The sequence below is a fragment of the Falco peregrinus genome, chromosome 5 (genome assembly GCF_023634155.1).
Source record: "Falco peregrinus isolate bFalPer1 chromosome 5, bFalPer1.pri, whole genome shotgun sequence".
Lineage (NCBI taxonomy): Eukaryota > Metazoa > Chordata > Aves > Falconiformes > Falconidae > Falco > Falco peregrinus.
In genome coordinates, this window is record NC_073725.1 from 26,832,484 (window position 1) to 26,845,346 (window position 12,863).

The 12,863-nt window shown below is 41.0% G+C and overlaps 1 protein-coding gene across 1 annotated transcript in view; it reads right to left on the reverse strand.

Moving 5' to 3' along the window:
• Nucleotides 1-930: 930 nt before the first annotated feature.
• ADCY1 (adenylate cyclase 1) overlaps nt 931-12,863 on the reverse strand; it is a 154,078-nt gene continuing 142,145 nt past the window's right edge. Inside the window, exons 19-20 of the mRNA XM_055805941.1 lie at nt 12,639-12,763; nt 931-11,755 (exon numbers count right to left, since the gene is read on the reverse strand). Of these exons, the coding sequence (XP_055661916.1) occupies nt 11,417-11,755; nt 12,639-12,763 (464 nt within the window). The 3' untranslated portion in view covers nt 931-11,416. The remainder of the gene's footprint in view (nt 11,756-12,638; nt 12,764-12,863) is intronic.

Sequence of the window (12,863 nt, forward strand, 5' to 3'; positions counted from 1 at the left end):
GATTGACACTTGCAAAGACCTGGCACGCTGTCTTTCCCAGGGGAAGGAGAAAACAAACAAAAAAAAAATGTCTACATAAGGCCTCAAACACTTCTCACTGGTGTCAGGGCAAACTAAGAACTGTTCCATCACACTCACTGTCATCACAATAATTCTGTTCAACTCACACTGCGCTCTCTAACCTGCAAGAGAAACAGCTGGGGAGGCTTACTCTTGCATTTGGAATAAAACCCCTTGCATCTGATCCCGGGCTGTTTTCCATCACAAGGGACTCTGCATTTCCAAATTATCTCTGGGCATATCTGCACGGACAGGCATGAGGGACCTGAGTGCCTCTGCTTTTGCTTTGAACTAACCAGATGGGAGCCTGCTGTGATTTGGAAGCTGTACAATCAAACTGCTTTGGTTCTGTGCCGAAGCGTACAGAGCCTCTTGAGGGGCAAGTTACCTGGTACAGCTTTATCAGTTTTCAGCTCAATTTTAAGTTAACGTACGCGAATTTGCACTTAGGTTGGTTCTGCGCCTTGCATGATAGAAACTGCCGACACAATCTACACTCGGCCCAAGTCGGCCAATTATTTCTGGCTTGTGGAACATGAGAGATGAACTTCCCCTCCCCAACTTCTGGTCTATGCGGCCAGTATTTGCACATGTTTACTTTCCTCTGCTTGCACAATGGCTGGAGCACTTGGCCCAGGCTCGCTTCCACTGTGGTCAATGCAGAAAGTCAACAAGGCTCACAAGGGAGCTGAATTGCTCCCACAAGGTTCTTCAGTTCAAAGCAATTGTGAAAGTAGAATTGCAGGATTGCTCGATGCATGTCCTCAACCTGAAAGCTGAGAAGCTGCATTTGGACCCTCTGAGAGGCAGCTTGGTATAGAATGATGAATATAACTTGATTTAAAAATCAAACCAGCCAAACCAAAACAACAATCTCAAACAGCTGTTTATTCAAGCAACTTTTTTTTCTTTATTTTTAATTAGATTCCAGAAATTATAATAGTGCAAACATTCAGTATAAAAGTTGCAATAAGAAATTTACATTCACATTTAACATTTCAGTCCATTCACTTTTTAACATAAAAATAGGACAAATATTCAATTGCTCTTCTCAATTTAACAATCCTGAAAAAGACTGGAAGATACTCTACAATATTCTATTTACATAAAAATAGACCCGTATTATTAATGCAAATCTATCATTAGAAGTTACCCAGTGTTAAGTTATTGTATTGTACTATGTATATACATACATATATATATATAGTGTATAGCTATATAGATATAAAAATTATTTATAGGTTCAGTGGGCTACAATAGTTGAAAAAATGACATCTTAACTTACTAGTTCGTTCCTTAAAGTTAGGACTGTTAATTTTATTTATCTATGTCGATAGCTGTTTCTATTGTGATACAGTAGGCCTCCTCCCCGTCCCTTTGAAGTTACTGGCAACACCCCGTTTGACATCAGTGGGAGAGGAAGAGGCATCAGAATAAGGCCTGATCTAACAACTCAACCATCACTGAAGTTAATATTTCCATCGATTTTACCAGGCTGTAAATCAGACTGAAATACCTTCTGAAACCTCGTATGCTGTTCAAAAAGAAGGAAGAATACATTTGGTTTTCCCTTCGAGGAACGGAGTATCTCTACCTGATGCAAATAATTATTTTTTTTTCAAAGTCTAAGCAGAATATTCAAGTTAGTTTGGAAGCAATGCAGAATTTGCTGCAAAAATCTGCAGGTTAAGCAGCTAAGACTCCTCTTGCATGGTCTTACTGAATGCTTTGATTCAACCAGCCCTATAAAACCCCAAGACTGTACCTTTGCTTACTCTTTATTTTTTAATAAAGAGAGGCATCCAGACACAGAGAACATGACTACCCTTGAAATGGGTTTGCACATGTTTAGTAAACTGCTAGGGAACATGAATTAAGACTATCTCCCCCCTCTTGCTTATCTGTGTCTCTTCTCTGGGGACAGGAGCAGGGATGCTGCTCTGCCTGCAGCTGGCGGGGTTAAGCCTGGCTATCCAGCCTGCTGCCAGCTGCTGGTGCCCACGTTCCTGCCACTGGGGACCTTCACTCATCCTTTCAGGCCTGCTGTCACACATACCACTTCCTAACCCCGCTGTGGCAAAGCGATTTCTTTTCCCCTAAACACCTATTATATGAAAAATCTGCTTTTTGTAAATATATTTTCTCTTTGAAAAAGATGATTACCAACAACGTGGTGGAGGACCTGGGGAGGGAGATGGTAAGCAGGACTGAGCAGACAGTAACCGCCTGCAAAAAAAATGGGATGGCACTGAACAATGGAAGGCAAGTTAAGGGTGGCAGGGGGCATCGATCCCTTAAGAAGCAATGTTTTATGAGTTGCAGGTCACATTTTCATGTCCAAAGAATAGTTACGTGGCGTTAAGAGGCAGGCAGGCATGCCTAGCTCCTTTCCTCTTAGCACCATAGCATTTACTACATTTAAATATTTCTAGGATGCTTAAAATTACAGGTAAGCCTGCAGTGAACACTGTGCCATCATGTGTAGACAGACCAATTTTGATTGTAGAATACGTGCTCCGTGTGGTTGGGGTTTTTTGCCTCCTACCTTAGGCTGCTGAACGTTTCATTACAAAAAGAAGGAATCACATACACTTCTAAATCTTTTCAATTACCAGATCAGAAAAATACTTAATATCTCATTTCCAAGCAGAACCTATGGACATATACAAGAAGGGCAAAAATTAACGTTCTGACAACAGAGCGTACAAGGACTAACCAGCAGGATAAAATCCAGACAGATGTGAGCTGCAGCACAAGTTTTAGTGGCAGAGATTTTAAGAGATGGGTCAAAGTTGGCTGAATCTGCTTGGAACTGACACGTGCATGCATTGCTACTGTTTCAGACCACTATCCACATTCCGTGTACAAACTGATGATTTGCACACAGACAAACCTACACACAAGTATATAATGTAAAAAGAACTTCCAAGAAGAGGTTTTTAACCTCTGTCATAATTTCACTGAAAATAATATCACTGCTCTAGAATTCTCTGTATTGGGTTAGTTACGCTAGAAATGGTAACTGCTCTGAGATGGTAACCAGTAGCTCTGAAAGCATTACTTACATTCCTACCATATTCTGTAACATTTTCCAAAGCTACCTCTGCATAAAAACCAGAGGCTTGAATGCAGAAAAGAAACTCGCCATTTGCTTTCCCTAAGTCCAAATTTGTACAGACAATTGTACTTGTAAATGGGAGCGAGTTACACCATTATTTCATTTTTTTCTTAATGGAACCCTAGTAATGTTACTGTAAAAAAAGCAAGAATTCTAAGCGAAAAAGGGGTTTTACTGTAACAATTCAAAAATGTAATTATCATGAAGCAATTCTGTGATGGCACAGACAATTCATCTTCATCTACATTTCACTTAAAATTCTTGCTATATCGCTTGGATGGCATTTGACACATAAGCACAGACAACCTTCGCACCCATGTGCACCAAGGAGGAAAAGACATGAGAAATCACCTCAACAACTTCCACGTGCCAGTTCAAATTTTCCATAACTGATGCCACCATTGACAGGTCTAGGATCAAAGCAGCAGGTCAGGCACTTGAAAGTAAGACACGATAGTGTGCACAACTGCAGTAATCAAAGCATGCCTTAGCCTTGCCCACAATGAGAACTGTTAGCCGTTTTACCACCGGCAGGCTAACCTACCCCTAGCCAATGTGGCAGTGCAGTTACAAGCTGTAGGTAAGCATGTTTTTAATCAACATGTTGTGTAAGCCTGATCTGAAGAGGAAGGCAGCCAGCTTTTTCAAAGGAGCTCCAAACTATCTGGACAGATTTTCTGCAGAACTCAGCTCACTGCATGTGCTGAGCTTTCTAGGAAATCTGTTCGTATTTAGCTTGGACACACACGTACCTGCCTATGGCCTTCCTCCATAAGCACTTGGAGCGCTTCTCACACCCACATAGCTGTGCTGGTAGTAAACCAAAGTAGGAAAGGAAGTAGTAAAAAAGCTTCACAGTGATGCAGCACTGTTTGTTCCTTCAGTTTTATGCAGGTGTGACACATCTGATGCCACAGAAGGCATAAAATGGGGATTCCTAATATAAAGAAGCAGATCCTCGAGCATGCAGTTAAGGCACAAGCAAAACCAAGTCCTTCCAGCGCATAGGCTATGTACATTATCCAACACTAATTCAAAATTCAAGGTGCTTCTTCATGATTGGAAAATAGGCATTAAAGGTGACAACCCCCAGCAACTCTGAATAATTCCTTCTGGAATTCTGAAAGCAGTTCACCAAGAGGTCTTGAACACTTATGAATGTGAACAGACACGAAAACTCCAAGTGGATCTGGCCACGCAGTTGAACACAACTCTTATTTCTGCCTCACTAGGAATCTGGTCGAGTACTCTGCTGGCTCAGGCACTCAAGACCTGTCCCACATCACCAAGAGCTTTACCAATGACTGCAGGAGTACTGGCTTTTCACCCCTTTCTTTCTGCCACTGCTATCTCACAAGCTTCTTCTTTTTTATTATTTTTTTAATTATTTTGTACTCCTGAAAACTTTGCCCCCCCCCCCCCCCCCCCCCCCCCCCGCCCCTTTCCTGTTTTTGTCCTTGTACCAATCAGATTATGTCACACCAGGCCACCCAAGAAGTGTGACGTTTTGGAGAGTAATTAAAGAGCAACAGGCAGCCCTCCCTTAGATGCACTTTTCCCCCATTTATTTACATTTACACATTTATTCATGATTGAGCTTTGGCCTGAAAACTCAGTAAGAGATGGGATTAAAAGGAACAAAGAGCTGAAAAAAGCCTACACAGAGTTCTGAAAAAAGCCAATCATCAACAGAGTTGGGGTTGAGAAACAGAGTCCAGATTGTCATTAGTCACAACAATTATGCCACACTGAGATGCAAGACCCACTGAATTTGAGACAAGTTCATTTATGACTGTCAGAAACCCTTAACTAGTGTACGAAGCCAATCATCAGTACAAAGGTAGTGGTTCTTGTATGCAGGCCGCTGGGATATGTTGTATGAATCTACACCTTAACTTACTTTGACAGAAGTACTTGCAGAAGCTGTACTGCATAGTTAACCCCAGAGTCACCTGATTAAACAAACAAATTAATGGATTTCAAAGCCTTATTATGAAATCAGCTCAAGTCTGTGAAATGCAAGAAGTCCTTATTAATACAGAGTAGAAAGTATTCACAGTCCACACCATTTTCCCTCTGCCACCAACCTCAGTGTTATGCTCCTCCAGTACTCCTTATTTATCATACAGCAATTACATAAGTAATTTGAAGAGTAGTCCCAAACTGTAGTGACACAGAAATGACAACCTTCAAAAAGACACATGTAAAATACCTCCAGAATTTAAAGTTTTGTTCAGCAGCAAGATGGGGGAAAATCAGCTAGAGGATTAGATACCCATTTCTTATTCCAACATTGCTAACTGGCACGGACCTCAAGTGGCGGGTTGGGCTGTGATGCTTAGGGTAGGCATCCCTGTAAGCGTGGCTTTAGCGGGAGCAGGACTAGCATCAGCACAGAACCCAGACAGCTCAAAGCCAGAGAACCCAGTGAACCTTCTCCAAATAGTTCTGGTAAATACTTTCAGCTTAGCAATAGAAGTTATTTGGAAAATAAGTTGAAAAAAGCTAACAAAAATAAGGCAACCAAATTAGTTTATATATATATATATACACATACATATATACACATATGTATGTATCTAGGGAAACAATCTATTTGCATTGTGTACTTTGCACATACAATAACTTATTACTACACTAGAAATATACTCTGGGTAACATCAATGGGCCAAATTCACCTCCTTTACCTTCCATCGCGTTGCACCTGCATACAGCAATGATGGATTTGACACTTGGTCCTTCCTGATGACAATACTACATCAAATGCAGTATCAGAGAATACCCACTGAATGTCAGATATTACACCATTATGAACTAGAATATCTGCTTACTTTTTATATTACAGTAAGTAGAGTTTATTGCTTCTAATGACCAGAAGGTACCTTATGAAGACAGCATAGATGTTGATAACACTTTCCATATACTGTAGTATGGATCTTGGAACACTGAGGTTGGCAGATCACAATCATTAAATTATTTTTCTTCTTTATTTGCTGTTTGCATTTTGATTTTGCTTTGCTGAACGCACATGCAACTAGTGGATTTAACTTTGTGCCAGAAGTGATATGTCAAAAACATTTAGGAAAACTTACTGTTTTGTTTTGTTTTACTGAAGTCAGGCATGAGTGGCATGCAGTAGATTGCAAGGAAAAGCAAAAGGACATCAATTTCCAAAAGATTTATAATCTCCATGCACATGTAAAATGTCTCTTACAAAAGTCATTAACATTTGTTAAAAGTGTGCCTTTTTGCGTCTTTCTATACAAGTGTACATGCAATTACCTGTCCGAGCTAAAACTATTTACAAAATTTCATAATACAATACATCTTTTAAAGTGAATAATACATGAAAGGCCAATGTTCTCTGTTGTTTTATAACACTGTACAAGATTAAAAATAAATAAGGCATTATAATACAGGTTTATCACAAATTAAAAAATGTTGGTTTTCACTGTAATACAAAACTCTAACTCGAAAGAACATTATGGCTAAATAGTCCTCCTGCCTGGGCAGAACACGTACAGAATCCGAACTTGCTGATGTAAAGAAAATGCTTTGTGTCTGCTACAAGCAGGAATTCACATGAAAATGATTCACGCTACTTACTAGTGTGTTCAGACTCCTCAAAGCACTGAAATGGCACAGGTCATATACCGTTTCCCTTTGAACACTGACTCCCAAGGACTCGCTTTTGCCTTTACAGATAAATTGCAGGCAAAAGCGTGAAAGAGATTGAGGCGCATGACCTACTCTCGGTTACAGTGCCGTAAAATACTCAGTTCAGGACCGACATGAGCTGTCGCTGTAACCCAAAGTAGAACTTGGCCTACAGAAGCTCAACTCCTGTTCTTCATAAGCATGCTAAACTCCTGGTGATTTCTGCAGGCCTTGTGGGTACTTAAGAGATGCAGATTCAGCCCTAATGAGCTGAAGCTTTTGGCTCTCAGTCTCACCTAGAGAAAGCAAGGGAGAACGGGCGCGTGTTTTAGTGAAGACAAGGGAGCATGACTTGCCATGGCAGGAAGCAGCGACAAAAACCCACCACATCTTACAGGCTGGACGAAATAGCTTTCTAGTGAATGCAGATGGAAGATGTTTGGAAAGATCTAGCCACTAATCCAACTGAATGCCAGTCTGCAATCTCAGCGGAGAATAATAATTAAAAAACCCAAACATTTAAAGGTAAAGGTAGTGTAGGAACACTTTGAAATTTGCTCCCAAGACAGAGAAGTCTGAAGATCTCCGATACGTATCTCCTTATATAAAGAACAAAAGACTTTGATTATTACTATTATCTGAAAGAGAAAACGTGCAAACTGATGTGAAATATTGTGCTTGCTATTGACAGACTCCAGCGAGCCGAAGTGGCATCGCTCTGTGGTAGGGTCCCTACCTGTGCAGTGTTTCACGCTAACAGATGCACAGAGCAGTGACCAGAAGCGCGGGAGGCTATTCTGCCCACAACGCCACAACGCGACAAATTACTGACCTTGGCTAAACGCCAGTGAATTTTGGTTACTGTGGGGCAGAACCGACTCCTCGCTGGTGCTACAGCAAGGTCACCCAGGCAAAAGTTACAGAGCTGGACCAGAAAATTAATAAATGCAAGATAGGAAAGACAACTGCATGCATTAAGGCGGACGCAACCCAAATCCCACAGAAATCCAAGGAAATCCTTCTGATGATTATCAGGGATATTGGAGCTGGCCACGTATTATCTTCAGCCAATTGCCAAAAACCCACATTTGATGACAAGCTCCTCGAATTTGGCAGAAAATGTGCATTTGCGGGGTTATCGGAAATATTGCTACTACCTCTTTCCATGTATAAAACTTAATGAACATACCAAGGAAGGCAGAAGATCAGAGAGGTTAAATCTGTCGTTTAAAGCTATCACACCAGAGCTGAAATAAAACAAATGTACACAGGAAAGGAAAATGGGGGGAAATGATATGAAGAGGGAGGAAAGCATAAAGGCAAGAGCACAGCTTCATTATATTATGATTTCAACGGGCATTTAGTTTTCCCTGTTGGGAAGGCTGCTGAGCACTGCCTATCATTTTCATGTGGCTTTTCACTCATTTGTGCCTTGGCTGAACTTCCTTTGTGATTCTGTACTGCCCAGTCCAGGGCTACATAGTAAAATATAGTTCCCTCCCGTAGTAAAACCAGCGACAACCACCACAACGAAGATATGAAAAATGTCAACGGTAGGACTCAAAATCTGGAAACTGACTCCAATTACTGATGCTGTGATCTGGCACACGCATGCCGGCTGCAGTACCAAGAGGCCGTGCTGTTCCACTCAACCTCTCCACAGGCACAGAGCTCCTGCAAAAGGGCCACATGAGAGGCTGACAATGGACTGTGACTGTCTGGTCCTTCCCATTCAACATGGAAAATTTTCTTACAAAAATCAACGTGCCTCATTTGGCTGTTGGGGAGGAGGCTCAGGCTTAGAAAAACTTTGGAGTAATTCTATAGCACTTGTTAATCTTCTAAAATATCAAAATGAATACTCCAAATTTACCTTGCTATGTGACCTTCCACTGCTGTTGCTCTAGGACTAGTCTGGCAATAAGTCTGGGAATGAGAACAGTCTGGAAAATATTAGCACAGAGGGCAATTAATTTCTGCTCGCTGTCTATTTAGTGATAAAAGCAATGATGGCAATGTGCCTGTATCATGGACCTACTAAAAAAGTAACAAAGTAATTTCATTTTAGGCTTTTGAGGTGGGTCAATGGCTGTATTTGGTCTATGTGTTCACGTGCTACCAGATCTACTGCCAGGATCTGAAGATGCTGTTACAGTACATGTAAAAATACTGTTTTATTATTATCAGTGAAATGATACCAAATTCACCAATTCAAAAATTGTGTCACTTTGGCTTTTTGTGAGAGGAACTGAGTGATTAATGCTATTGCACATAATGCTTTCCATTTTGCTTAAATATTTAACTTACCTGTGTGATGACTTACAAACCTACTAGAATACATAAATACATAGTGTGCTTTACATGGATACTCAATTTAATTATGTAAATATTTTTTCTTTTAAATGTGTATTCTCTACATGTATTTATGTAAATGGCTTTGAGTGCCTTAAAATCAGATTTAACTTATTCTGGAAGAACACCTGTGAACTGGATAGCTGTTAGGTTGATAAAGTAATGCAGTGCCTTTCCATAGACCAGCCAGGATGCATACACCTAGCACAGTTAGGAAGCAATTCTCAGGTTTTTATAGTCACTTTAATCACCACACTGATTTTGCTAGCTTTGTAATGAAGCACCTAGCTGACAGGGCACATAAAAATTAATTGAAAACCTTGCTGCTAACCACTGGAGTCCCGCAGACAGCCTGATGCGGCTACGTGGAGAACAGAAACACCTGCGGCATTTCTTTAACCATTTGCATCTGTTGACAGGGTGTTTGTCCATATACTTTTCACACAAATGGTGACTGCTCCAATGCTGATGGCAGGGGAATTGCTCAGAATCTTCTTTCCACTGAAATCAGTAATAAAATAAGCCCACCAAAGGGAAACATGACATCTAGTACACCTAAGTTCTCTACTGTGCAATTTGGACAACTACTGCAAGTCCTGGGTGGGTTTTTCAAGTTTGTTTTGTTAGGGTTTTGGTTTTGTTTTATTTTAGTTAAAAGGAAGTTTTGCATGTTGTTGGGCAACGCAAAGTTTTACTTCTCCTTTGGAAAGCAGTGAGGCTGGCCAGCTGGAGCATCCCCATCCAGAGAGCATGGCACCTGTCAGCAGAGCACATGTCATGCCACAGCGTGACCTCCAGCCACTCTGAGGACGGAGCTGCACTCCACATTTCCCATCCAGATCAGCGTTTCAAGATGAAACCATGAACAATAGGGTGTGGGCTGCATTAAAGGAAGAAGCAGTCAAAAATTGTTCCCTTTTATGCAGATCAAGAGCAGGCCCCACTCTCCTGGCATGTTTACCAGCGTGCTCCTCATTTGGGCAAAGTTGGACTGTGTTTGTTCCTCAGAATTATAGCTTTCTATAATTGTACAGCTTTGAAGAGACAGCCTGGGTTGAATCAAGATATAATAAAACTGTGGCATAAATTTAAAAATTAATTAAGACATAAAACTATGTTGGCAAAACCTCTAAATGTCATCAAGACAGCAATGGCGTGTTTGTCACCGGTACAGGACTATTCTTTGAGCTGTTTAGAAAGGTAAAGCTAAATCCAGGGGCTGAGCCACAGGATCTGTGCTGTTTGTAAAAGCCTGAAATAACACCATCCTTCTGCTCTTCAATAAAATCAGCACTGTACATAAAGGAATGTTTCTATATTGCATAAGCATATTGCTGTGCTTGCCGGGTGGGTCCTCTGCATTGCACAGAGTCGAATGACCTGTGAAGAGGCAGCAACTTCTGAATTCCACCACCCTTTTTTTTTTTAAAAAAAGGAAAGAATATGTATTGTTCTTCTGCCAAATCTTTAAGCTTTGTGGTTTATCGACTTCATATCCTAGTGTTATGCATTTAAATTGGAATATTTTTTTTTTACTTTAAGATTTTGGAGCATGCAAAGAGAATTTAAAAAAATACATAGGGTTTAGCAATTAGCTGAATCTTCATTAATTGTCATAAATCTGCCATTGACAGCACAATGAACGCTGTTCTCTTTGCTTTAACTCACGCACTGGGAGCACAGTTTCTTTAACTCTTGCTGTAGCCCTGGAGAGTCTCCAGCTGCCCCACGCTCCATGCTTGAATGCAGCTTTTCTGATCCCAGACCCAACAATGCCAGCTATGACAGAAAGAGAAATCTCTTTGCTCTGTCATTGCAGGTGGATGTGTAAATAAATACATATTTTTATGTTTATCTCTATAAATCTCTATTAAGTCTACGTAAGACTGTTTGTATATGTGCATATATAGATTAAAACATATATATACACACACACATAAATAATTGCTTGCACGTTTATCTCATTTTTTTTTTCATTTACCCTTTAAAAATGCCAAGAAAATATTCCTCGTTTCCAGAAAATCAGATTTTGACTTTTCCTAACAGAATTTCTAGCCCTTATATGTTCCATCCCAAGAGTTCATTACACAGTCCCCAAGTTCTCTTTGGTTGGGTTGTAGTGGTCCTTGGTTAATGCCACAGCCTATGACCTCTGATCTCTTGGTAAAAATTCAGACAACCATTGCTCTCCAGGTTCACTGCAAATGGCACAACCAAATCTCCTTTGCTCTATGCCTCCTTCACAGCTGGCACAGAAGGAAGGTAATGCAGGGTTTGATTTGCGTGAGTGGCAGACGCTTGACCTGCTCCAAGCCCAGCTTTTACAGTAAAGCTAGCAACTGAGGACACCGATGGACAGCTGGTGCCCAGTTTTGTTTGAATGTTTGCTCTCCCGTAAGGGTACATTTTCCGCTCTAAGTTTAAAGACCGTGTTTGTGAATTATTTCCATCAGCCTTTCCTTCCAGGAAATAGGTCAACATTTCACCTTTTCCCTTTACACTGACTTTACCCCTGCACACGAATTCGTAACTGCACCTTTTTAATATCCGCTGAACTTCTTCTGTCACCTGAGGACAGAAAAAAAAACACAACCTATTAGTTTTTTCCTGTTCATGTAAGATTAATCCTAGAACGGCCCACCCGTCTCCATTGTACTTCTCTGGCATGAAATATGCCTAAGCAGAATGAATCAGCACCTGCTGCTTGCACTGGGGCTCACACAGAATTTTCTTAAGGCATTACAAATCACTGACCAAACTGGAATCTAAGCAGAAGAACTTCTGGTCTTAAGCTGAATAATTACACGACCAGATTAAGCTCTGGTCCAACAGAAATGTGTTACCAAATTGTCCGCTGTTGCAAGCTGGATCAGTTCCAGTGACGTTAATTTACTCCGGAAGAACTTTTGATCCCTGGAGACTAGACAGGTGTTTTGGATAAAAGGCTGCAAGAGTCCATTGAGACATTGAGAGGTGCAGCATTGCTTCCAGCCAAGCTCTAACAGAACAACAATGTTCTTCGTCTGTGTAGCCTCTCTGATCCAAAGAGTCCAAGGAATTTTTAAAGCTACAGAAAATGCAGCAGGATGTAAGTGGACATAGATCCTTCCCTTGTAGTCCTTATTCAGGCAAAATTCCTACAGCACAAGGACTGGCCCATGCGGTGCTGGCGTTCCCAGGCTTGCCTCCAACTGTGTGCAATGCAGCAAGAACTCAGTTTCTTTAGACGGGAAATGATTTATATAAGGATTTCATTGCCTCCAAGCAGTGAAGCACAGATAATGGAAAACAACTATACCTCTGATGCTTGAATCATCTGGATAACGTTGCCCTTTTCGTAAGAACCACGAGATCAAGTGAGGCTGTGTTTTCTAAGTGGTCTCAAAAAGGTCACCACATATAGAAACAGGAGTTATGTGAAGTTTGCAAAACTGTCTCAGAATGCACTCACCTGAATTTTCCCCTGCACTCCAGTGCTATCCATCCGGCTGGCAACATTCACAGTGTTCCCCCAGATATCATACTGTGGTCTTCTGGCTCCAATGACTCCAGCCACTACCGGCCCGACGTTAATACCTAAAATCAAAACAATGAGTTTGGTTTCAAACACTACAGGATACCATCCAAGGGAGACAAGAATCCTGCAAAATAACATTTTTTAACACAAGTGTCTTAG